Below are 27335 nucleotides of genomic sequence, written 5' to 3' on the forward strand. Positions count from 1 at the left end.
GGGTCCAGTTTTCGGCCCCCTTCCAAATTTAAAAAGGTATATTTTACCGAAATGGGACCTAAAATTCCCAATTGAAGAATGCCAAAAATAGATTTCAGCTTTTTGTTCATCTCCCATTCAGCCATATCAGTTCAACCTAATGAAAATTTTTATTAAAAAGCAGAACAGCAACAACACTAATTTCCCAATTTTAGTCAAAGCACTGGGAAGTTTCCCAATCCAAAGGGACCCGGCCCTATTCCCAAAATGGCAAAAAAACAACTGATGTATGCCTCTTATTAGTGCAAGATAACTTCTAAGTATGTTTAATTGAAACAAGGATAGAATCGAAGGTTAATTTAGCTAAAAGATTTGAGCCATGTGTTATCCAATTGTAGGGAGATGTCTTACAAAAACTAGAAAGTCTCTCCCTCAAAGGGAGTGATGACTCAATGAAGCAATCCTGTCCTGTCCTTGACACTCCAGACTTCGATCCCGATGAATTTAGTCTTGACCCAGAAGGTTCGTTTTTACTTCGAAGCCCTGATTTCACCAAGTTCGCATATTGAAGAGCACAATCCACTCTGTAGGCTAGGTCACTCTAACACAAATTTTCTGTAAGTTACTAACCACTATTGAAATAAAATGTGATCATGCGCCATCAGAGAATCAGAGAATCAGCGATCCCCATCCATATTTGTTTAAAAATTGTGATTGTGTCCCCATAAAAAAAACAGGGCCTTTTTCGTTGATTTGGGGAACAGGCCTGGCCTTCCATTTTGGGGGAAAAAATGACAAAACTGAAAAAGGGGAAGAAATTTCCCCAAAGTAAGGTTTAAATGTGCTGAAAATTGCATCATTTTAAAGAAATTCTCTTTAGGGGAAGGGGCCTTTATGAGGCCTTTGGTAAATAAGAAAAAAAGCCCTGCAAAGTATTCATTATGTTTAATTTTCAGTGGAGAGCCTGATGTTCTCTGGTCAACTGAAATACAACAGTTCTGTGATCGGCAGAACCAAATGGAAGCATGGGACTCTGATGTTGTTCCGGGACGAGAACTCGTGGTGGCTTGGCGTGCATTTCGATTACGTTGATGATAGGGATGACTGCAAACCAGTTCTCACCATGGAGGTAGGGTGAGGGCCGTCTGTGTGGTCAGAGGATGCCCGTGCCTGGTTTAAATTTTGGGTTGCAAATGATTTTCCAAAATAAGAAGCGTGTTGGGCAGTTCAATTACCCTGTTATTAGAGCAACATTTCTCTGGCACTTTTTTTTGCTATTGATAATCTCTTTGAGTTTATATCAATCTTCATCAGTTATATGTAGGGATTTAACGAAAGGGAAATGTCAGGGGGCCCCCTTCAATATTATACAACTCTTTTCAAAAACTTCTGTTTAAGTCCCCTACTGGTGAAACCGGATGGGACTTATGGTTTTCAATCTGTGTTCCATCACCATTTTCTGGATCCTGTGATAACTTTAAAAGTTCTTAATATTTTCTCATGAAACCTGCAACATGGATAGATGGCAATATGGACATTATGCACGTCATTCATTTTGTTCCTACGTCTCAAATTCTGGTTGCTTTGGCAACAAATAGACTAGAAATATTGCTGAAAATAGTGGTTTTCTGGATCCTGCGATAACTTAGTTTTTAATATTTTTTCATGAAACTTGCAACATATATAGATGGCAGTATTGACATTATGCACATCTTTTTATTTTGTTCCTACGTCAAAAAATTGTGGTTGCTATGGCGACAAAAAAATATTCTGACAATGGTGGAGCCGGTAGGGGACATATATCGCTTGGCAATAGTCTTGTTTCATATGTTTTTATTGGCTATTGGTAGATTGCATAGAGTAACATACGGTATCATTTGACATGAATAAAATATTGTAATTAATGAAGAACATGCATCATGGAAAATATTGTGAGTGTATGGTTAAATACAAGAACTGAAATAAAAAGGGCACATTTCAGCCGCTTACAATATCAAAAAGCTTACCATCTGATGATTTTTCACGAAAGAGGTAGCAGTGCCCCTTTTCAAGCTCCCTGGTAATTTTTTTTCCAGTGCCTCTTTTCAGACCCCACCTCCTGGTATTTTTTTAGCCTGGATAAATCCATAGTTACATTAATTTATATAGTTCAGACAACCACATTTTCCATATCAAATGAAACTGTACTGGCTGAAGAATAAAAAGTGCACTGTAAAATCTACTCTAGTGACTGTGACGTGTTTTACTGTTCATTTTGAGAAAAGTAGTTTTAAAACATTAAGTTTGCATATCATTAGAAACTTTCAATAGCGGTCAGGTGTTTCACTGGCTTAAAGAGGCCGTCCAACAGATGAAGCGGCGTATTGACGCGATTCAATATTTTGGGAAACTACAAGGATTGCTTATATAGCTTTACAATACATCCGCTCTGTATACAATGTATGAGCGTGGATGGTCGAGTGGTCTGGGCGGGAGACTTTTTACTCTAGGACTCCAGGAATCCAGGGGTCAGTGGTTCGAGCCCTGTTGAGGGTTACTTTTTATCCTTTTTAGCTCGACTATTATATTTGAAATATATATAGTGGAGCTATCTTACTAACCCCGGCGTCGGCGTGACCGTCTGCGTTACCGTTAGCGTCTGCGTTAGCGTGCAAATGTTAAAGTTTTCGTACTACCCCAAATATTTTCTTTGTCCCTTGACATATTGCTTTCATATTTTGCATACTTGTTTACCAACATGACCCCAACCTATAAACAAGAGCAGACAACTCTATCAAGCATTTTGTCATAATTATGGCCCCTTTTCCACTTAGAATATGCAGCAAATATTAAGTTTGCGTTTTACCCCAACTATTTTCTTTGTCCCTTGACATATTGCTTTCATATTTTGCATACTTGTTTACCAACATAACCCCAACCTATAAACAAGAGCAGACAACTCTATCAAGCATTTTGTCATAATTATTGCCCCTTTTATACTTAGAATATGCATATTATTGATAAATCTTTGTTAAAGTTTGCGTACTACCCCAAATATTTCCTATATCCTTTCAAATATTGCTTTTCTGTGTTGCATACTTTTTTACCAACATGATCCCAACCTATAAACAAGAGCAGACCACTGTATCAAGCATTTTTACACAATTATGGCCCCTTTTACACTTAGATAATTGAACATTTTGCTTAAATTGCCATAACTTCTTTATTTATGATCACATTTTATTATTACTTTGACAAAACAACACTTACATGAATACCACAATGGATTCCACCCAAACAATACCCCACGCCCCTACCCAGAATCCCTCCCCCCCAACCCCCCCCCCCCAAATTTTATTTGTTTATTTTTTTTAATTTTACAAACATCAACTTATAAATTACCACACCCCACATTATACCCCCCTCTCACCCCTCCCCTGACCTCCCCTCATTTTTTTTTAAACATCATCTAATAAATTACCCCACCCCACATTATACCCCCCCTCTCACCCCCCCTACCCCCCCCCCTAACCCCCCCCCCCCCAATTTTTATTTGTTTATTTTTTTTAATTTTACAAACATCAACTTATAAATTACCACACCCCACATTATACCCCCCTCTCACCCCTCCCCTGACCTCCCCTCATTTTTTTTTAAACATCATCTAATAAATTACCACACCCCACATTATACCCCCCTCTCACCCCTCCCCTGACCTCCCCTCATTTTTTTTTAAACATCATCTAATAAATTACCCCACCCCACATTATACCCCCCCTCTCACCCCCCCTACCCCCCCCCCTAACCCCCCCCCCCCCAATTTTTTATATATTTTTTTTCCTTTTTTTATTTTTGAAAGATCGTCTAATATATTATTGAATATGAACCATTTCCCCATGATGGCTTACGTTATACTGTCAATCACTCAAATAGTCGAGCACGCTGTCCTCTGACAGCTCTTGTTTTAAATTGTATTCTTGTTGTTTTTTTACTGGAGATTTATAGTTAAAATGTTTAAATTTATCAATATAAAGCATTTAAAGCATTTAATGACAAGCTTCAATACATGTCAAAATCTGTTGGACGGCCCCTTTAACAAAAGTTGTTGTCACTTTTTTGCGGCGTGACAACCGTCTGTTATTCAACCTTATTTTTATGACATTCATATAAAAACTTACAACTAAATTACTGTTATTGAATATGTTATTACTTTTATTACTATGATTTTGTTTTATAACTCAAATTACAAGAAGTAACTAAATAAGTCTTAATACGCTTTATTTTTATATAAGTAACATTTTTCCATCTGATAAGTTGCTCAAAAATATTAAATAAAAAATTCGTTTTTTGCTAAATTACCTTTTTTGCTGTGCATGAGTTTTACACACATGCATATAGTTTAGGTGAGACTTTCTTTCAACAAAAATACCATAATCGCAGAAAGTGTCATCCCAGACTTCACTGGCTAATCTGGGACCTCACTTTGAGCACATGCATTAACCCTTTCAGTGCAGGAACCGACTTTTGAAGGCCTTTGCAAACAGTTTGGATCCAGATGAGACACCAAAGAACGTGGCGTCTCATCAGGATCCAAACTGTTTGCTATTCTGATAATATTCTTTGAAAAAATCGAAGAAAATGCTTATTTGAGAAATTCAGCAGATGACATTTTAGCAGACGACAAATTGCCCAGCATGCAAAGGGTTAAGCTGAGTTTTCCCAGAACAAGGCTAAATTATTCCCTTACTTGTGTTCATGCTGGCCTATTCATTCTGTTATTGTTTTTCTTTCTTTATAAAGTTACGGAAAATGCCACTTTCCGATTTGGGAAAGAACAGACATTTCCCAATAGCTGTTAAAAAAATTTCCAATTGAAGGTTTCTGAAAAAAGTAAATCTTTTTTTTTTAAAGAAGAGCATGCAACATTAAGTTTGTTTTTTATGCAGCCCTATGGCTTGAACCTAAGTAAATATAATATTGACACCTTGGCAACACTTAGTAATCAATTTTAAAGTATTTTGGGGCAATAAATCATCAACAATTTCCCAATATGAAGACTTCACTACACACATTTTCCCAATTTTAAAGTTTGTAACGCAATTTTTTCCCTAATTTACTGGTACTTTTACCAGTTGGGAAAAAATCACTGTACTGTAAAATGCAATATTCTTGATGTTACTTTGTCAATTCAGTTGGAGTACAGTATGTTGAAGCGTGTTGTCTGCAAGTTGTCAGGGGTTACCATATACTGTCAATACGAAGGAGCCGAATGTATAATCGACTATCGACCCTCAGGTGCAGCCAACGTACAAGGGATATATGCGGTATTTGCAGAAATCCTCTACCGTGATGTTGAAGGTACTAGTCAGATTATCTCATCATCTTCGCCTGTGGTCCCGTCTGGGTCATAGGTCACAAACCAGCTTCCTCCAAGAGTTTAGATTAGCATTACATATGAGCCCCTGTCTGAGAACACGTGCATTAATGCATGTGCATAAAGTCCCTAAATGCTAATTTAAGAAATTCAGCTGACGGCATTTTAGCAGACGACAAATTTCCCAGCATGCAAAGGGTTAATGCATGTGCATAAAGTCCCTTTCCAGGGACAACACTTTCAGCCTAAACTGGATTTTTGCTTAGATGAAACTTTATTTATTCTGCCTGTCCGTCCGTCCGTCTGTCCGTCCGTCCATCAAACTGGATTCTACCATTATTCCAAAACGTACCTAGATGTATCTTTGTATCTTATAAAGGTCATTATGATGAGTTTTATTTTGTCATCAGCAGTCAAGCACCTGGTCAAGTGTACAAAACTGATTTTTATGTCCCCCACCACTATAGTGAGGACATATTGTTTTTGCCCTGTCTGTTGGTTTGTTTGTTTGTTTGCCGCAACTTTAACATTTGCGATAACTTTTGCAATAGTGAAGATAGAAAATTCATGTTTGGCACAGGGTTCTCAATAACGTTTGAGCCAACAGGCCAAAATGTGAAACCAACAGGCCTTTAAGGCGGCATGCTCCCCCATACAATTTTAAAATTGAACACTTGATTTCCTGCATTTTGGGCCATTTTATGGCTATTTTAATGGTCAACCAGGCACTTAAATTTGAGCATTTTTTGTGCATTTTATGAATTTAGCTTTTTTAACTAACAAAAGATAAATGAAAAAAGCTATTTATTACTTTTGTAAAATTTTAACTCATATTTCTGGACATTTACTAATCATCCCAGTCACCATTACTGTCATCAGATTCCCAGTTACTTCACAGTTCAGCATCTAGTTGTATATCTTTGAAGACAGACCTTATCTCATCTCTTGTGTTGCAGATAGACATTTCCTGAGTCTCTCTTTGAACACTCACACTTTTTGGAGTGCTCTGATCAACAGCTGAAGACTTCCCCTATTTCTTTGTATGTTTTTTCTGAAGCCACCTTTTCACAGCCTTTTTAGCTCACCTGAGCACAAGGTGCTCATGGTGAGCTTTTGGGATCGCCTTTTGTCCGTCGTCCGTCCGTCGTGCGTTGTCAACATTTTATCTTGTGAACACTCTAGAGGCCACATTTCTTATCCGATCTTCATGAAACTTGGTCAGAACATTTGTCCCGATGATACCTCGACCGAGTTCGAAACTGGGTCATGCTGGGTCAAAAACTAGGTACAAAAATAGAAAAACCTTGTGAACACTGTAGAAGTCACATTTGATGCCGAATCTTCATGTAAATTTTGCCAAAATGTTTGTCTTAATGATATGTTGGTTGAGTTCAAAAAATGTTCCGGTCCGTTGAAAAACATGGCCACCAGGGGGCGGGGCAGTATTCCTTATATGGCTTTATAGAAACCTTGTGAACACTCTAGTAGGCACAATTTTTGCCCAATTATCATGAAACTTGGTCAAAACATTGGTTTTATTGATATCTCGGATGCGTTCGAAAATGGTCCAGATCGGTGAAAAAACATGGCCGCCAGGGGACGGGGCAGTTTTTTTATATATATTTATAGTGAAAACATTTGAACACTCTAGAAATCACATTTTTGGTCCAATCTTTATGAAATTTGGTCAGAACATTTGTTTCCTGGATACAACGGTTGAGTTTGAAAATGGTTCAGATCGGTAAAAAAACATGGCTGCCAGGGGGGGGGTCTTTTTCCTTATATTTATATAGTAAATAAGCTTGTGAACACTCTTGAAGTCACATTTTTTGCCTAATCATCATGAAATTTGGTCAAAACATTGGTTATGTGGATACCTCGGACGAGTTTAAAAATAGTCATGGACATTTGAAAAACATGACCATAATAACAAACGATTATTATGTTGATGATTGGTTGGGGATGAAGTGCAACAAACGTATTTTTGCCATCTGATAACCCTTTATTAAATAATCTCAAAATTTTAAGTAGTAATATTGATTTCACAGAAAATTGACATGACGCCGCCTGTCAATCAAATCCTTATCTAAGAATTGATCTACCAATCAGCGACAGATTAATCGGACGCGCGAGTTAGCAACAAACTGTTCGCCATTTTTTAGACAAGCCATGTCTAGGTTCACTTTTATTTCAACAAGTTTCTTTTGTTTTGCGCTTTAAAAAACATAGATTAAAAATGGTTAATCGGTGTCAATGGGGATTATGTAACTCGGACAATCAATATCCTAAAAGATAAGTTGGTGGCATTGAAATTATATTGTTTCCAAAGCCGAAAAGAGATCTTGAGAAGTGTAATAGATGGATAAAGGCATCCGGTCGTCCCCACAAACAACTGAGCGTCAACACTGTCAAAGACAATTACAATATCTTATTATCGAATATACTAGCAGATTAAAATAGTTTATGTTATCGATCTGATAATCACATAAAAGTTCATGTTTTTTAAAATAGTTTTATCAGTTACTATGTGATTAATAGAAGCAAAGTGTATCTGCATTTCTTTAAGAGAAATAAAACCCAGCATGAAGCCTAATTCTAGCTGTGTTTTATTACTCTGATAGTAATGCACTGTATTGTCATTATACATGTTATTAGAAGGTGACACGTTATATCTGATCTTAATATCGGTATCTACACATGTGCAGACATATGGTGTCACCAATGAACGCTTTTAATCCATACTTGGAGATCGAATGCCTAGTTCTTTTTTCAACAAGTTTCGTTTATTTTGTTCGAAAAAAAAAACAGAAATGAAATATGGCAAAAACGGTGTAAATAGGGTTTATGTAACTCTGACATTCGGTATCCAGAAAGTTAAGTTAGATTAATTAAATTTATACCATTTCCAAGGCGCAAATGCGGTCTTGATAAGAGAGAATGGAAGCTTCAATGTGTAAAATTACCAAGATCCCCCTTATAGATCATTAATTTATTTCAAAAACTGGAAATGTCATATAGGAAATAACTAAGCATTATTAAGTATGAATTAAATCACGTGTTTATGTAAAATAATAGAGAATACTGGTACCCACTTTGCGTAACTGAACGAAATCCTCATTATAAATCAAGTTTGTTAGTGTGTCAGAAACAAGTGAAAACCATTTTATGTTACTATTTGATAAAAACGTATCGATAAATGCCATTGTAAAAGAGTTATTATTACTGATATAACCAATAAATGCGGTAACTTGGGGGAAGTGAGTCGGTACATGCGCGAGCGTTTGATACTGGTAGCTTTACCGAATTCCCCTTCATACAACGCTACTTTATATCAGACAATGACCAAACTGATTGTTTTGTCTTGCACTTTCAATTATAGTGATTGATAAATGTCCCATAAGCAATGTTTAATATTATTAATATCACTTTTATACGTGATAACATGGGGGATTTTGGTACCCACTCGGTGTCAGAAAGCGCGTAAAACTTCACACAGAAATCCCAGTTTTAAAGCGCTATTTCGTATCAAATACACGGGGGATGTTTCGTTAATATTTTTGTAAATAACATGGGTAAATACCAGTGAAGACGTGTTAATTTATTGCTAATACTACCATTACAGGTAGTAACATGTTCGATTTCGGTAAGTGCGCAATCGTATTAGAGCGTGTTTCATGTACCGAAAAACCCGTTATAAATAGCTGATGTTCTCTATAAACATATTTTTTTTGCAGAATAACTACATGACACAAACCCCTTTTGCAAGTTTTATATGGTGTCAAAAAGTCCATAAAAATCATCCGGAATATCGCGTCAATCTATATGCAGTCTATAGGCAAAGAAGCCATTTTGGTGTTAGCTTGTCTAGGTTTGCTACCCGCTAAGCCACGTGATTAAGTGGGCGGAGTGATCATCGTCCAGGCGTCATGTCAATTACTTAGGGGAGAAACAACTGTATATAACAGTTTAGAGTCAGGCCCCAAATTCCTGTGCTGGCCACTTTTCACACATTTTGTTGCATGTAATTTAATGACCGCAGACCAATGAAATAACCATTAGCCACAGCAGGTACCTCATTATCTCTGACAGTTGCTTGAAGCCTAACCCCTTGTTTACAGCCCTTTGCAGTGAACATCAATTGCTATACAGTGGTATCAATATAGAGATAAACACATAAATACATCTGTCTGGCATTTATTTTCATATAAAAATCAGCATGCTGACTGCATAAAAAGAACAGATTACAACATTGAAGCAAGCTCTTGAAATAGCAAAATTATGTACTTATATATTTCCAAGAAAGGTTTATACAATATATATAAATTTAATGGGCGTGATGTTTCATATTTCTTATCTTTAAGTACAGTGATGCCTGATTGAACTTACTCAATATGGCTATTATTTAACTTGTAACTATCACAAAGTCCCAGTGTATATTATGAATATAAAGAAGAAAAAGTAAAGATATGTACGTAAAAATATCCTTTACAGCTAAGGCAACGACTGTTGTCAAAATTCAATTATATTGATCAATAAAAAATAGATTGAAATATTTTCCACATTTACTGTTGAACATTTATTGACAAAAAACTATCGTGTCTACATGTACACATATCATATCACAGATATACTTTGTTCAAGAATTAAAGAGATAGAGAAAATGTACTTAAAACCAACTATTTGTGATACTTATGATATTAAATGCAGCTTGTATTTGAGAATACATTTCACAATTAAAATGCGTTTTAGTTTTGCATTGGTTGTAAATAAAGAGTAGAAGCGCAGAGGAATTTTTTACCAACAACACTTACAAATGTGAATAATTAACACAAATAAAATGAAGTATGAAATTTCATTTTAAATCATAAATACAGATTGATATACAAAAGTCATGTAGGCATACATGGATGATATGTGAAATACAGTAATATGTGAAAGTCAAAAATACCATTATTCTAATTAATTTTATATACAGACGTACGTCATGTATGATATGTGAAATGCAGTATTACTTGAAAATCAGAGTATAATTGCTCTAAATAACTTTGAATGGAAAAACAGTGAAAACGTTTTTTAATAATAGAGCACACTAAGTCTGTACTACCGCCTGTCTGCTAATTAGCACTCGTCCTCTTTTGAAGATTTTACACTAAGTAATGATATATAAAGTGCAAGTTAAGTATGTACGCCTGTCTGTATGAAGTACTTTTATTATTTTGAACTCCACCTTCCCAGAATAGTTTAGTTCCTTTGGGTCTCAGGTGAGCGCCTTAGGGCCCATGGCCCTCTTGTTAGCAATTGGTTGGCTTCGAAATTCAGTCCTACAGGAATGGGCGGGATAGGCCTGATCGTCCGTTTACCAGGCACATTTTGCGTGACACTTCTAGTTTGAAATGTAACTAAATTTAAACAAACTTTCACAACAACAAAAACTTAGCATTAACACAAAAAACGCAAGCAGTCAGGGACAAAAACTCACCATGTGATGAAAAGAACGTCAAAATATTTGACTGCTTTTTGACCGATTCCAATTTGCACCTTTTCATTGTTGTTGTTGTTATGTGTTAAGGGAGATAATCAAGCGACGTCTTTGCTTAATAGCAAAATGGAGTTAAATTCCGAAAAGACATGCAAATTTCATAAAGTCAATTGCTGACTTTCAGAATCTGAGCGATTTTTAACCGGCCAAAATCTGATTTCAAACGGCTGATTTGGCTGGCGGCCGGCTCTTATTGAGAACCCTGTTGGAATGCATGTGTATCTCATGGAGCTGCACATTTTTAGTGGTGAAAGGTCAAGGTCATCTTTCAAGGTCAAAGGTCAAATATATGGGTCATAATCGCTCATTAAATGTACACTTTTGCAATATTGAAGCTAGCAACTTGATATTTGGCAAGCATGTGTATCTCGTGGAGCTGCACATTTTGAGTGGTGAGAGGTCAAGGTCAAGGTCATCCTTCAAGTCAAAGGTCATATATACGGGGACATAGTGTTTCACAAAGACATCGCTTGTTTAATACTGCTCTGAAAGAAAGACATTGAATTTGATTATGAAATATAACATTAATATATATAAAGGGCTATCTGAAGGTAAAGCACACTCTTTTTATATGCCCGTTTTTTAAAACGGGACGTATTATAGTTTCACCCTTGGCGGGCGGCGGGCGGGCGTCGTCCACAGCAGTGTCCGCTCTCTAATTTTAATAGTTTTCATCCGATCTTCACCAAACTTGGTCAGAAGTTGTGTCTAGAAAATATCTAGGTCAAGTTCGAATATGGGTCATGCGGGGTCAAAAACTAGGTCACTGGGTCACTTAGTTCCTTTTTAAGGATTAAGCATGGTGTCCGCTCTCTATTAGTATATTTAATGTTTAAAAATATGCCAGCCATAACTCTAAAAATCTGGCTTAACCTATTCAATCAGGTGTATAGGACAGGCAGGATACCACCCGAGTGGAAGCAGGCCACAGTGATTCCAATTCCTAAACCCGGTAAAGACAAAAATGATCCAAACTCATATCGTCCAATAAGTCTAACATCACATGGAGGTAAATTACTAGAAATAATGGTCAAAAATAGATTAGAACACTTATTGGAATCAAATAACATACTAAACCCCTTCCAGTCTGGCTTTAGGAAGGGGCGATCTACTCTTGATCAGCTAGCTAGATTACAACATGATATTCTTTCTGCAAAAAATCAAGGGCAATCAGTATTAGCAATTTTTTTGGACCTTCAGGCCGCCTTTGATTTAACATGGACCTTCGGCATACTAAAAAAGCTAGCTGACTATGGAATCACTGGATACTGTTTCCACTACCTCAGAGCATTCCTAGAGGGCCGTAAAATCCAGGTCAGGGTCGATGGGGAGTTATCAGATGTAGCCATAACTGACCCCGGAACCCCTCAGGGGTCCGTAATATCCCCAACTCTGTTCTCCCTCATCGTAAACGGTCTACCTGATGCCGTAAAAGACTCAGGAATGGTTATCTCCCAGTTTGCCGATGACTCAGGCACTTGGTTAAAGGGGTCTAACATGTTACGCCTGCAAAAGAGGGCTCAAGCAGGCTTAGACTCCATATGGAAATGGGCAATTGAATGGGGATTCAAAATTTCTCCAACCAAAACAGTAGGAGTACTATTTGGCGAACAATTTCAGCACTCTTTGGACTTAAATTTAGGCGGCACCAAAATTATCTTTGAAAAAGTGGTGAAATTTCTAGGTTTGTACCTAGATAAACAGTTAACTTTTACTCACCACTTGAAATATTTGGCAGAAAGGTGCGAAAGGGACCTAAATTTAATGAGAATGTTAAGAGGCACAGGTTTCGGATCAGATAAAAATAGCCTCTTAACACTCTACAAGTCCCTTATACGTCCAAAGCTAGATTATGGAGCCAAATCTATGCATGTGCTAAGCCAAACGCCCTAAAAATGGTTGATGCCATTCAACACAAGGCCCTAAGGATAGCTCTGAGAGCCCTAAACTGTACACCAGGTGCACTGCTAGAGGAGGAGGCCGGTGTGTTACCTCTTGACTTGCGTAGAAAGCAACAGTCCCTCAATTTCTGGGCCAGGGTTAAGTCTCGGCATGGTTCAAACCCCGTTAACAAACTTGTCGGGACTGGCACCTTCGTCAAGGGGAAAATACTTAAGCGTAAGCATGTCGCCCTACCTTTTGGTGCGAGTATTAGGACCCTGGTTGAGGATGCCGGTCTCGACAAGGTTCATGTAGCAGACCTGAGGCCCTCCAAGGCCCCCCCCCCTGGACGCTTGGACCCATTGATGTTGACCTATCACTCTCTAATAAAATAACGAAAACTGACTTGCCACAACTCATCAAGTCAGAAGCTCTCTCTCTTATAGATAATATGTATGCTGAGCATCTAAAAATCTACACTGACGGCTCCAAATGCCCTAACTCTGGTTTGGTAGCCAACTCTTTTGTAATCCCTTCAAAAAAACATTAGTAAAACGCACAGGCTCAGCAACAATCTCTCTATTTTTACAGCAGAACTTTTGGCAATTAAATTCTCTCTGTGCTGGATATTGGTCAATAAACCTACTAAAACTGCTATTTTATCAGACTCAATGTCATCTCTTGAGTCCATAAAAAACAGAAATAGCCGATCTAGGCCTGATATTTTAGCTAGCATTTTGGAACTTCATCAACAGTGCCTAGATAAATCTTTAAAGGTCACATTAGTATGGTGTCCAGCACATGTCAACATCAGTGGGAATGAACAGGCCGACAGGGGGGCCAAAGAGGGTCTCTTGAGGGGGGCCGTAGATGTTGGGGAACCCCTGGCACCTTCTGAGATCTACTCCTTGACAAAGAAATTTGTTTTGGGCGAGTGGAATCTCCGGACCGACAATTTGTCTTCCCGTCGACATACTTTTACTAGACCTGCGAAAACCCTCAGGCCGCCTGACAGATACTCAGCAAGCATTGTGCTTGACAGAGCCATCACGCGCCTGAGGATGGGAACCACCCTATTACCCGGTGGCGCAGGAAAGTATGTCCTCGGTATAGACCCTGCATGTCCTAGGTGCCAGGAACCTCTCACTGCGCCCCACATGCTGCTACACTGTCCTAAACATAAGGCGCAGAGGGACCACCTTGAAGCTGCATTGCACTCCCATGGACTAGTTTTTAACCTTACCAACGTGCTAGACCCCAAGGGAGCAGCTAGGGGCCCGGTCTTCTCTGCCCTCACCAAATACTTACTAGATTGTCAAATAACTGACAAAATCTAGGACATTGGGGGAGGGAGAGCAGCCAGCACCCACCTAATTATACAGTCTTGTGACTGTTTTCTTTTAAAAATGTGTAATCTCTGCACAAACCTGATGTAATCAAATAATTGTGTTGGCTTTATGCCGCTTTTACACAACCTTTATTTTTGTTTTTAATGGGTTTATTGTTCTACCCCGCCCTTTCTAAATCAGGCCAATGGCATTGACCTGGTCTTCTTTATTTTAATACATGTTTTATGAGAGTATGACGTTAGTCCACCATTTACATTTTTCAGTTTTTTAATAAAATCATATTTTATGGCATTTCTTGCTACAAGAAAGGACGAGGCTGTCCAGTAACCTGGGATTGTTGGCTGCATTGCACCCCCTCCCTTCCTCTTTGACACCCCATCCTTTCCCCTTCAAACTTGAAGAACCATGTCGGACTGGAGTGCACGGTACAGGGCCTTATACCTTGATAAATACCTATTTAGCCCTATCCAGGACAAAGTATTGTCGACTTTGTTGAAACTGCTAATTTTGATCCTTGGAGTACATTAAATATTGTTATAACTGCTATTTTGTGTAGCAATTTCATTATTTTTGTGAAAAACTGCTATTTTATATAGCAAATATCCTTAATTTTTATCTCAATACTGCTAATCCTACATCATAGCAACCATTTTACTTTGTATTGCACTAACTCATGTTAAAAATTGCTACTTTTAGAGCAAATATCCTTATTTTTTATATTAAATTGCTATTTTATATAGCAAATTGCCTCAGTTTTTCTGTTTGTCATTTTGCATATCATACAAGGTACTATAGTATTATTTCCTCCATTGTTATCACCAATATATTAATAATATTGGTTAGACTAGAGCTTTTTGGGTTTATTTTAATGCATCTAGGTAATATTTGGTCTTTTTACCATTTTATATCTTACCATATCAATTTTCCTTCAATAGTATACAAACTATTTTTCATTTACCGTGCACTCCCTCTGGACCAGGGGAAACAACCATTGAAGTCTCCATCACCACAATAACCTCCCTTAGTACAACTGAGTGATACCACCTCTGCTGGCTTTTCTCTTCCCCCACCCACATCGGCCTACACTTCCAAAAATCTCTCCTTCTTTCATCCCTCCAGGGTGGCAACATGTATTTTAAATATATAAATGCATATAGTTCTGTACATATTGTAAATAATGTACCTTCTTGTACAAATTTAGCTGTTTTTGTCTCATTTTTAACTGTAAAGCACATTGTCTTACCCTTAATTTTTATGTGGCCCTATGAAGGTGACCGTTTGGAGACACGTAAGTTATTGCCCTTAACATATAAGGGTTTTCTACTAAACCCACTTTTAAATATTGTTTTAACGCCACTCTGGGGGGACCTCTCTTCGCCATAGCCCAATCTTCCTTAAGTTCCATACAGACAGGGTCTTACGTTGGAGCATTACGGCTATATTCCCTGCCTGCAAGTGTTCAACATTGAGCCACATACATAAACTTGTATTCATTACTTTTTAACAACTCAATACTCAACTGCAACATTAATATATAATTGAGAGTTACACTCCCTATGTGTTTTCATATATTGTCTTTTTTTTCCTTTCCTTTTCATATAATTACATGTACACATGCAACTTCACTTTACATTTGAGAGCTGTTAAATCAGGCTCTTGCATCCCTATTAATTAAAGTTCATATATATAAACATATCTCACCAATGATTAGATCTTGTTGTGTGGCATTTAGTTTAATCCTTAAATATACTCATAAAAATGGTACTTGACTGTGTATGTAAACATATTGTGGCAATGTTCAACCACTTTGTGATCTGGAAAACCCTCAAGTATTACTATTGTATTATTCAAACATATACACATGTGTATCCCTTTTTCTATGAGACTTATATTTAAATAGTCCTATTTGGACTCTAACATTTAAAACACAGATCACAAAGTCTAAAGACTCCAACAAAACCCATTGCAGTATATACTGAACAATGGGTCTGGTAATGATGATGCCACATACAACAGTATGTGTGTTTTCACCATCTTTACTTATAAAAATTGGGCTATTCTTTCTCTCTCTCCTTAAAAAACAAAACAAACAATAACATACAATAACAACATCATATTAATGATAATAATTAATAATAAGCACATGTAACATAACATAGACATAATAATTATAGCTATATAATAAGTCCAAGTTCTTTTGGATTTATCATCTTTTTCTTTCATTTATATTTTTTGCATATAGACTATTATTGTTTACTTTTTCTTAAAGTACAAATTCAGCCGTGGGAAAATCTATTTTTAAAACGGATTGACCTACTGGCAATCCGTAATAAGAAATTTCGGCCAATCAGCGCCATCGTTCTATAAGCGCATCAACCAATTAAAACGCCGCTTTTTAACAGCGATAGGCATATCCACTGTAAAGAACTGCGTCTTTTTAACGCTTCATATAAAGGTTATATATTTTTAAACCAATAGATTTTTATTAAGGCACCGCACCAACACTGCAAAGTTTTATATTTATATCAATGGTACAGCCCAGTAAAATCGGGCTGTCCATTTTATGGCCGTTTTCGACCTTTTTAAGCAGAGTTATATGTTAAGCAGTGTGCTCGGGCAATGGTTTTTAACCGAAGTCCCGAGGGTAAATAACCCCATTAGTCAGTCAGTCCGCTCTCTAATTGAAGTAGTTTTCACCCGATCTTCACCAAATTTGGTCAGAAGTTGTGTCTAGATGATATGTAGGTCAAGTACAAATATGGGTCAGGCCGGGTCAAAAACTAGGTCACAAGGTTATTTAGTGCATTTCAATCATTTAGCATGGTGTCCGCTCTCTAATTATGCCCCCCTTCGAAGAAGAGGGGGTATATTGCTTTGCACATGTCGGTCGGTCGGTCTGTTGGTCGGTCGGTCCGTCCACCAGGTGGTTTCCGGATGATAACTCAAGTACGCTTAGGCCTAGGATCATGAAACTTCATAGGTACATTGATCACGACTCGCAGATGACCCCTATTGATTTTGAGGTCACTAGGTCAAAGGTCAAGGTCACTGTGACCCGAAATAGTAAAATGGTTTCCGGATGATAATTCAAGAACGCTTATGCCTAGGATCATGAAACTTGATAGGTAGATTGATCATGACTCGCAGATGACCCCTTTTGATTTTCAGGTCACTAGGTCAAAGGTCAAGGTCACAGTGACCCGAAATAGTAAAATGGTTTCCGAATGATAACTCAAGAACGCTTATGCCTAGGATCATGAAACTTGATAGGTAGATTGATCATGACTCGCAGATGACCCCTATTGATTTTCAGGTCACAAGGTCAAAGGTCAAGGTCATGGTGACCCGAAATAATAAAATGGTTTCCGGATGATAACTCAAGAACGCTTATGCCTAGGATCATGAAACTTCATAGGTGCATTGATCATGACTGACAGATGACCCCTATCGATTTTCAGGTCACTAGGTCAAAGGTCAAGGTCACAGTGACAAAAAACATATTTACAAAATGGCTGTCACTACAACTGAGAGCCCATATGGGGGGCATGCATGTTTTACAAACAGCCCTTGTTGAAGTAGTTTTCATCTGATCTTCACCTAATTTGTTCAGAAGTTGTGTCTAAATGATATGTTGGTCAAGTTCGAATATGGGTCATGCCAGGTCAAAAACGAGATCATGAGGTCACATAGTGCATTTCAAGCATTTAGCATGCTGTCCGCTCTCTAATTAAAGTAATTTTCATCTGATCTTCACCAAATTTAGTCAGAAGTTACAGCTTAATGATATCTAGGTCAAGTTCAAATATGGGTTATGCCGGGTCAATAACTAGGTCTCGAGGTCACTTAGTGCATTTCAAGAATTGAGCATGGTGTCCAAAACCTTCGAACGAGCATATCTTGTGAAAGTTTAGCACTCTTGTTACAGGTTTTTGTTAGCAGAAGGGGATTTCTACATTGCTTGCAAGGCTGTCAAAAACTCGTTTATAAAAATCTATTTGCCTGTTTATTGCTTATTGTTGGAAATTTGTTTTCAGAAGTAACGGAATCCATCAGCACTGATTCCAGAGTTGTAAATATGAAACATAATGATGGTGATGATGAAGAAAATGAGGATGATGATGAAGATGATGATGATGAAAACAGTGATGATGATAATTATGATGAAGAAGAGGAAGAATTGAGTGATGCAGATGATGACAGTCTTGATGACCCATTTGAGAAAGAAATCAGGGAGCGATATGCGAAGTGGAAAGTGGAGGTTTGTTTGAAGGAACGAGAGAAGGAAGTGCTGAAGATGACGACAGTACATTGTGGTAAGGAATCCGATGGTTGAACAGTTTAAATACCTACCTAAATCCATGGCAACGATGTTGAGGAGTTGGGAATAGAGCGGGAATTCTTGATTCATGATGAAAGGCTCAGGCAAATTTGGGATGACACTTAAGGCATAGGCATTTAGCCCTGTTTTCCCACAATAAGGCTCTGTATGTATGGATGGATGGATGGATGTATATGTCAATGGATTGATAGATGGTCCAGCAAGTCCTTAACATTAAATGTATACACATTATGGAATAATTAGCACATTTAGTCCAATCAGGTGAATGATTTGTTGCGCTCTTGGTTCTCTTGCAATTAAAAATATTTTTATAAATTATGGACTTTTGTTTTCGTATTTTGCATTTAGCATAATTAATTTTCGCAATAGTGAAAAAAGTTCCTTGTATATCATTTTTCCAGGTGTCTGTTTAGCAGAGTTCACGGGTCAGAGTCCCTTCGATAAACTAAAGGACCACTACTACAACAAACTGACCCACAAAGACTTCAAGCACAGCTTCTTCAAGGCTGGTTGCCCTTGGTTACAGGAGTCGACAGAGTGCGTCGCGTGCGGACGCCATTTCGGCCACTGCTGTTCGCTCATGCAGCACATGTTTGACAAGTCTCGTCGCGTTGATGTCGAAGGCGATCAACATCGGATGATGACCATGAAGGGCGTTGTAGAACCCATCTGCTGTAAGTATTTCACTAAAAGATTTGCGTTCTGTGGACACTGGGCTTGATGCATGTGAAAATTGTATTTGGACTTCACCAAATAAATATTATTTTGTACACCACCTTCATCCATTAAAAAAATCAATCAATGAAATAAGTGTGGCTATGACTTAAGCCAAATTTTCTTAAGTCAAACTTATCTATTTTCGACAAATTTGGGCCTGGTGGCTAGTTAAATTGCAGAGTTTTCCAGAAGAATTTGAGCATCCAGATATATATTTAAAGTAGCCGGCGACTAAGCAATAAAACGGAAGTATTTGTGCCATTTTAATTGATATTTTGGGAAAAAGTAGGTGGCATCTAGATTGAAAGTAACCTGTGAAATCGCCAGCTGCCGGGTACTTACGGAGAACACTGATGTTAAGCCTTGTCGAAGCAATTACGGGAATACAGCCCCTTATTGTTCAGAAGGGATCTGCAATGACACACCATATAGGCATGGAGGAAAACAATATAAAAAAACCTACTACTTGCATGTTAAGTTATTTGTAAGAATTGGGTAAAATATATTTTTTCACATGAAATCAATAAAACAATTTACGGTAAAATGAGGAATTAATTGATTTTTATAGATGCGTTCTTCCACATCTACGCAGATCATGGTGTTGTCTTTTGAGATCATAGAAATGATGTACGAGATAACTCTAGAGTATAGGGGCCTGGTTGCACAAAACTGAAACAACTAGTTAAGGTTACAGTCTGTTACCTTCGCACCCAAATAGAAATAATTTTAAAATAAATGTTATTATCAAGCATTTTCCAATACCCCATGCAAAAAAATGTGTTTTCAATTAACACATATATTAAAGGGTTAACATTAAAGTCACATAAATAACTTGATAAAACAAGCGATGTGTTTGTGAAACACTATGTCCCCATATATTTGACCTTTGACCTTGAAGGATTACGTTGACCTTCCACCACTCAAAATGTGCAGCTCCCTGAAGATACACATGCATGCCAAATATCAAGATGCTATCTTCAATATTGCAAAAGTGTACATTAAATGAGCAATTAAGACCCATATATTTGACCTTTGACCTTGAAGGATGACCTTGACCTTTCACCACTCAAAATGTGCAGTTCCATGAGATACACATGCATGTCAAATATGAAGTTGCTATCTTCAATATTGCAAAAGTTATGGCGAAATGTGAAGTTGGAGCCAACAAAGCAACAAACCAACAGACTGGGCAAAAACAATATGTCCCCAACTATAGTGGTGGGGGATATCAAAAATTAACAGCTGTTAGCTTAAATGGATATTTCAAGTTTTGAGCAGTCCCAGATCTCACTGATTATGTTATGATCCATAAAGATGTTGCAAAATATTAATGAACTGACTTTCATCCAAGGGTTTTTCTGATATTAAAAAAAGGCCGTAAATCGGACCCAATCCTGAGACAAACACATCCAATCCCAAACTAAAATTGTTAAAAAAAGAAGTGTCTAATGATTATTATAATTCTTTTTTAGCTCACCTTAGCACAACGTGCTCATGGTGAGCTTTTGTGATCGCCTTTTGTCCGTTGTGCGTCATCCTTCGTCAACATTTTGCCTTGTGAATACTCTAGAGGCCACCTTTATTGTCTGATCTTCATGAAATTTGGTCAGAACATTTGTCCCATTGATACCTCGACTGAGTTCTAAACTGGGTCATGCTGGGTCAAAAACTAGGTCACAAGGTCAAAAAAAAAGAAAAACCTTGTGAACACTGTAGAAGTCACATTTGATGCCCAATCTTCATGTAACTTTGTCAAAATGTTTGTCTAAATGATATGTTGGTTGAGTTCAAAAATGGTTTCGGTCCGTTGAAAAACATGGCCGCCAGGGGGCGGGGCAGTATTCCTTATATGGCTATAGTAAAACCTTGTTAGCACTCTAGAGGCCACATTTATTATCCAATCTTGATGAAATTTGGTCGGAAGATTGGTCTCGATGATATCTTGGATGAGTTCGAAAATGGTTACGTTTACTCGAAAAACATGGCTGCCAAGGGGCGGGGCTTTTTTCCTCATGTGGCTATATACATGAATGGCTATAGTAAAACCTTGTGAACACTCTAGAGGCCACATTTATTGTCCAATCTTCATAAAAATTTGGTCAGAAGATTTGTCTCAATGATATCTTGAAAGAGTTCGAAATTGTTTACGTTTGCTTGAAAAACATGGCCGCCAAGGGGCGAGGCATTTTTCCTAATATGGCAATATATGGCTATAGTAAAATCTTTTTGACACTCTAGAGGCCACATTTATTTCCGATCTTCATGAAACTTGGTCACCCCAATAATATCTTGGATGAGTTCAAAAATGATGCTGGTTGGTTGAAAAACATGGCTGCCAGGGGGCGGGGCATTTTTTCTTATATGGCTATAGTAAAACCTTGTTAACACTCTAGGGCCACATTTATTTTCTTATCTTCATGAAACTTGGTCAGAAGATTTGTCCTAATGATATCTTGGATGAGTTCGAAAATGGTTTCGGTTGCTTAAAAGACATGGCCACCAGGGGGCGGGTGTTTTTGCTAATATGGTTACATGTATATATCATGCTTTAGTAAAACCTTGTTAACACTCTAGAGGCCACATTTATTGTCCGATCATCATGAAACTTGGTCAGATGATTTGTCCCAATGATATCTTGGATGAGTTCAAAAATGGTTCCGGTTGGTGGAAAAACATGGCTGCCAAGGGGGCGTCACGTGGCATTTTTCCTTATATAGCTATAGTTAAACCTTGTTAACACTCTAGAAGCCATATTTATTGTACGTTCATCATGAAACTTTGTCAGAAGATTTGTCCCAATGATATTTTGGACAAGTTCGAAAGTGGTTTCAGTTGCTTGAATAAATATGGCCACCAGTGGGCGGGGCATTTTTCCTTATATGGACTTATGAATCTTCATGAAACTTTGTCAGTATATTTGTTTAAATGATATCTTGGATGCGTATGTAAATGGTTCTGGTCTGTTGAAAAACGTGGCTGCCAGGGTGTTCACTAGTTATGAAAGTTGGTAAGAACATATTGTTCTAATGATATCTTGGGCTGCACAGAACAAGTCAGTTCCTTTGAATCTCAGGTGAGCGACTTTGAGCCTTTCAGGCCCTCTTGTCATAAACATCTAACAAAGTATATAGCTATAGCTGTCAAGTGATTAGCATTCTTTCTGAATATGGCCAGGAAAAGGCCTGATGTAAAAAAAAATGCTGATGAAAAACATCCCAATTCGATCCATTTTGTTGATAGAAATTCCCAAATATATCAATTATCAATTTAAAAAATCCCAATTTATGAAGACTCCTTTTCCCAAAATGGCTAGAACAAGAAACCGTCGGAGACTGGTGATGCTCCCCAAAGGTTTTTTGGTCACAATATTGCACTATATATATTCAGATAAAAGGAAACGTCTTGAGGGCCCAGTAGTTGGGGGGACAATAATATTTTTATAGAAAATTTCAAAGGGCCATAACTCTGTGAAAAAACATCCGACCAGAACCCGCTGATAATATTCACATCTCCTCTTAGTAGTGAAGCTTCCCATAGTTTCATTGAATTCCGGTCATTAGTTGCTGAGAAATAGCCCGGACAAAAATTGTGCACGGACGGACAGACAAAGCGGAGATTATATGCTCCCCCCAATATAAATTTTGAGGGAGCATAAAAACCCCTGACATCTATTCCACCACATTTTACAGATCATGACGTAGTCCATAAAGACCTGAAGAAGCTGCAAAAGGAGATTGGTGACACTCTGCTACAGGACACTCGCGAACAAGACTTTCAGGAAATGCTTGGGTATGTATTGAAAGCTAATGGCTAAATCAAACTTGAAAAATGTATAGCACATCAAGTGGGCGTTGTAGAATTGTCTATATGTATTTATTTATAGTGAGCAAATAGGGAATCGCACTTTATGTGAATATTCCTAATAATTGGAAATAGCCTAGGTGATAACTTTAAATAGCAGTGTGGATTTTCTTAATGTAACACTCCAAATTGAAATTGACCAGTTGATTCAATTTTTTTTAAATTTCAAAAAAAAAAGTTGATACTGGTAACTGTGTTAACCAATTATTTGTTTATATTTTTAAAGGTTAAACCAACCCAAATGGCTACATTATTAGATTGAAAACTGTAAACCTTTGAAAAATAACCAAAAGGCATGGCTATACATTTCTTTCTACTTGCTAATTGTAATTTTGTCTTTGTTTTTATTATACCACATTGAAACGGTGTAATGTTCTTTCTTAATAAGAATCTTCTTGAAAAGTTAGCTACGATAATTGGATCTCTCACACACCATGATGAGGGACATATTGATGAGCTGCTGTTAATAGTTTGCTTTGTAAGGAAGTTTGTTGGTCTGTCCATCATTTCTGGCAGGTAACTATTGTGAATGATTAGTCTGCGCAATAAAAATCATATGACGATGAAATGTTGCACGCAAAAACCTGCCCTTTTTATAAGGCCTCTGTCATTGTTTATTTGACTATATTCAACTTTAATGTGAACATGTTTTCTTAAATAATATGAGCTTCTGGGAAACTGGTCTTAATGCATGTGCTTAAAGTGTCGACCAAGATAAGCCTAGGCAGTCCTAAAGTGTCGACCAAGATAAGCCTAGGCAGTCCTAAAGTGTCGACCAAGATAAGACTAGGCAGTCCTAAAGTGTTGACCAAGATAAGCCTAGGCAGTCCTAAAGTGTCGACCAAGATAAGCCTAGGCAGTCGTAAAGTGTTGACCAAGATAAGCCTAGGCAGTCGTAAAGTGTTGACCAAGATAAGCCTAGGCAGTCGTAAAGTGTTGACCAAGATAAGCCTAGGCAGTCCTAAAGTGTCGACCAAGATAAGCCTAGGCAGTCCTAAAGTGTCGACAAAGATAAGCCTAGGCAGTCCTAAAGTGTCGACAAAGATAAGCCTAGGCAGTCCTAAAGTGTCGACCAAGATAAGCCTAGGCAGTCCTAAAGTGTCGACCAAGATAAGCCTAGGCAGTCCTAAAGTGTCGACAAAGATAAGCCTAGGCAGTCTTAAAGTGTCGACCAAGATAAGCCTAGGCAGTCCTAAAGTGTCGACCAAGATAAGCCTAGGCAGTCCTAAAGTGTTGACCAAGATAAGCCTAGGCAGTCCTAAATTGTCGACAAAGATAAGCCTAGGCAGTCCTAAAGTGTCGACCAAGATAAGCCTAGGCAGTCCTAAAGTGTCGACCAAGATAAGCCTAGGCAGTCCTAAAGTGTTGACCAAGATAAGCCTAGGCAGTCCTAAAGTGTCGACCAAGATAAGCCTAGACAGTCCTAAAGTGTCGACCAAGATAAGCCTAGGCAGTCGTTAAGTGTTGACCAAGATAAGCCTAGGCAGTCCTAAATTGTCGACCAAGATAAGCCTAGGCAGTCCTAAAGTGTCGACAAAGATAAGCCTAGGCAGTCGTAAAGTGTTGACCAAGATAAGCCTAGGCAGTCCTAAAGTGTCGACCAAGATAAGCCTAGGCAGTCCTAAAGTGTCGACCAAGATAAGCCTAGGCAGTCCTAAAGTGTCGACAAAGATAAGCCTAGGCAGTCTTAAAGTGTCGACCAAGATAAGCCTAGGCAGTCCTAAAGTGTCGACCAAGATAAGCCTAGGCAGTCCTAAAGTGTTGACCAAGATAAGCCTAGGCAGTCCTAAATTGTCGACAAAGATAAGCCTAGGCAGTCCTAAAGTGTCGACCAAGATAAGCCTAGGCAGTCCTAAAGTGTCGACCAAGATAAGCCTAGGCAGTCCTAAAGTGTTGACCAAGATAAGCCTAGGCAGTCCTAAAGTGTCGACCAAGATAAGCCTAGACAGTCCTAAAGTGTCGACCAAGATAAGCCTAGGCAGTCGTTAAGTGTTGACCAAGATAAGCCTAGGCAGTCCTAAATTGTCGACCAAGATAAGCCTAGGCAGTCCTAAAGTGTCGACAAAGATAAGCCTAGGCAGTCGTAAAGTGTTGACCAAGATAAGCCTAGGCAGTCGTAAAGTGTCGACCAAGATAAGCCTAGACAGTCCTAAAGTGTCGACCAAGATAAGCCTAGGCAGTCGTAAAGTGTTGACCAAGATAAGCCTAGGCAGTCCTAAATTGTCGACCAAGATAAGCCTAGGCAGTCCTAAAGTGTCGACAAAGATAAGCCTAGGCAGTCGTAAAGTGTTGACCAAGATAAGCCTAGGCAGTCCTAAATTGTCGACCAAGATAAGCCTAGGCAGTCCTAAAGTGTCGACAAAGATAAGCCTAGGCAGTCCTAAAGTGTTGACCAAGATAAGCCTAGGCAGTCGTAAAGTGTTGACCAAGATAAGCCTAGGCAGTCCTAAAGTGTCGACAAAGATAAGCCTAGGCAGTCCTAAAGTGTTGACCAAGATAAGCCTAGGCAGTCCTAAAGTGTCGACCAAGATAAGCCTAGGCAGTCCTAAAGTGTTGACCAAGATAAGCCTAGGCAGTCCTAAATTGTCGACCAAGATAAGCCTAGGCAGTCGTAAAGTGTTCACTAAGATAAGCCTAGGCAGTCCTAAAAAGTCGACCAAGATAAGCCTAGGCAGTCCTAAATTGTCGACCAAGATAAGCCTAGGCAGTCCTAAAGTGTCGACCAAGAAGCCTAGGCAGTCCACAAAGGCTAATCAAGAAAAAACTGTGTTTGCTTTTATGGTATTGTTTTAAGGGGTTCTCTTCTTAGGGAAAATCTAGTTTAGACAGAGAATGTCAAAGCTGATAAGCCTGTGTGGACTACACAGGCTAATCTGGGAGGACACTATGCGCATACATCAAATTATGTTCTTCCCAAGTGAAGATCAAGCAATTTTGAGCCCAAAGTTCATGCCTCAGATTGTGACAGCTCTTTAGAAGACTAATGATTAGTCAGATATAATAATAATGTTTCTACAATGTTATTGAATATAAATTTGTTAAATGTTTTGTCTCCATGGATTTGAAACCATATTTTTCATATTTGTTATATTTCTGATCTGTGATGTAGGATTGTCACTTAAAAAAAAATTATTGCACAAACTATTTCAACAACTGGGAGGTAATAGGTTTGATCCCTACTCATAGCTTTCTGTATATCACTCCCATAGACACAAAGAACTAGTTCTACCCAGGGAACTGACTTGGGAGGGCTTAAATAAGCCTTAGGCTTTCGATGCAATAAAGTGGAAATAAATAGTTAACTAATCTATTTCAGGTTTGCCATGATGGCTTCTCGTGCTATGCGCTGCCCAAACCTGTTCGGTGATTCAGACTTGGACGACTCTGACGACTACGACAAGTACGACGAATACTTGGGCAGCGACGAGTACCAGCTTCTTTGTCAGGGGATCAAACCCTGGGACCCTGAGGCTGGCGCTGCACTGGCGGTGCTTAATGGGTGGTAGTTACTTGCTCCGTGACAGTTTTGTGATCCATTGTGGACTAGGGATGGGAAACATCGGCTCCAACACAGTTTTGTGGATAATTGTGGACTAGAGCTGTGAATCTTTTACACTGACAGTTCAATTGTCAAAAGACTAGGGTGGGGAGTGACAGTTTTGTGATCATTTGTGGACTAAGGCTGGGAATCTTTGACACTGTGACTGTTATAAGGTCAAAAGAATAGGGCTGGGAATATTTCACACTCACACAAATTTTGTGAAAAACAGGGCAGGGTTTCTGCCACTGTAGCTATTTTGTTGTGATTTACAAACTGCGGCTGGAGATAAGCTGCCTGGTGAATATTTGGTTCTGTAATGTTGTAGAACTATGTTTCAGTATTTAAAAATTAATCTGTTATTTTGTTTGTTTATTGTGCAAGACATAACATTTTGCTGTTCAATAATACTTCTTACATGCATGTTGGGATTATGTTTCAAAATAAATTTTTGCATCAAATTTTGTTCGTTGAAATACAGAAGTAATATCAATGTGAAAATTTGCTCAAATCTCACTAACAGTCGGTGTGTCAGAGAGAATTTAACAGTTTTTGCCAAAATGCTGAGCTTTGTAACGTTAAGGCTCTCAAACCCCAAACTATTCACAAAAATAATTCAAATCGCCTCTCAGACTGTGAACATTTGTTCTGTTAACAATATCTATTAGTGAGAGTAATCAAATAAAGGCAACATGTTACAACGTCAATCAAAATTTTGCAGTCACCTGCGGTTTTCAGTGTCAATCAGAGTTAGGGTATGGCATCAACCACGGAAACGA

At 38.2% G+C, this 27335-nt stretch overlaps 1 protein-coding gene across 2 annotated transcripts in view; it reads left to right on the forward strand.

The window, feature by feature from the left end:
• The window catches only part of LOC127859523 (uncharacterized), a 32302-nt gene extending 5285 nt beyond the window's left edge, over positions 1–27017 (forward strand). Inside the window, exons 4-10 of one of the 2 annotated variants that reach the window (XM_052397026.1) lie at positions 378–501; positions 936–1108; positions 5151–5316; positions 18136–18414; positions 18842–19114; positions 22847–22946; positions 26335–27017. In XM_052397026.1, coding sequence (XP_052252986.1) covers positions 378–501; positions 936–1108; positions 5151–5316; positions 18136–18414; positions 18842–19114; positions 22847–22946; positions 26335–26524 — 1305 coding nt within the window. In that variant the 3' untranslated portion in view covers positions 26525–27017. Of the gene's footprint in view, positions 1–377; positions 502–935; positions 1109–5150; positions 5317–18133; positions 18415–18841; positions 19115–22846; positions 22947–26334 lie in introns of both variants that reach the window. The other variant, XM_052397028.1, reaches the window with a different exon arrangement.
• Positions 27018–27335: the final 318 nt, after the last annotated feature.

This window comes from Dreissena polymorpha, chromosome 15 (genome assembly GCF_020536995.1).
Source record: "Dreissena polymorpha isolate Duluth1 chromosome 15, UMN_Dpol_1.0, whole genome shotgun sequence".
NCBI lineage: Eukaryota > Metazoa > Mollusca > Bivalvia > Myida > Dreissenidae > Dreissena > Dreissena polymorpha.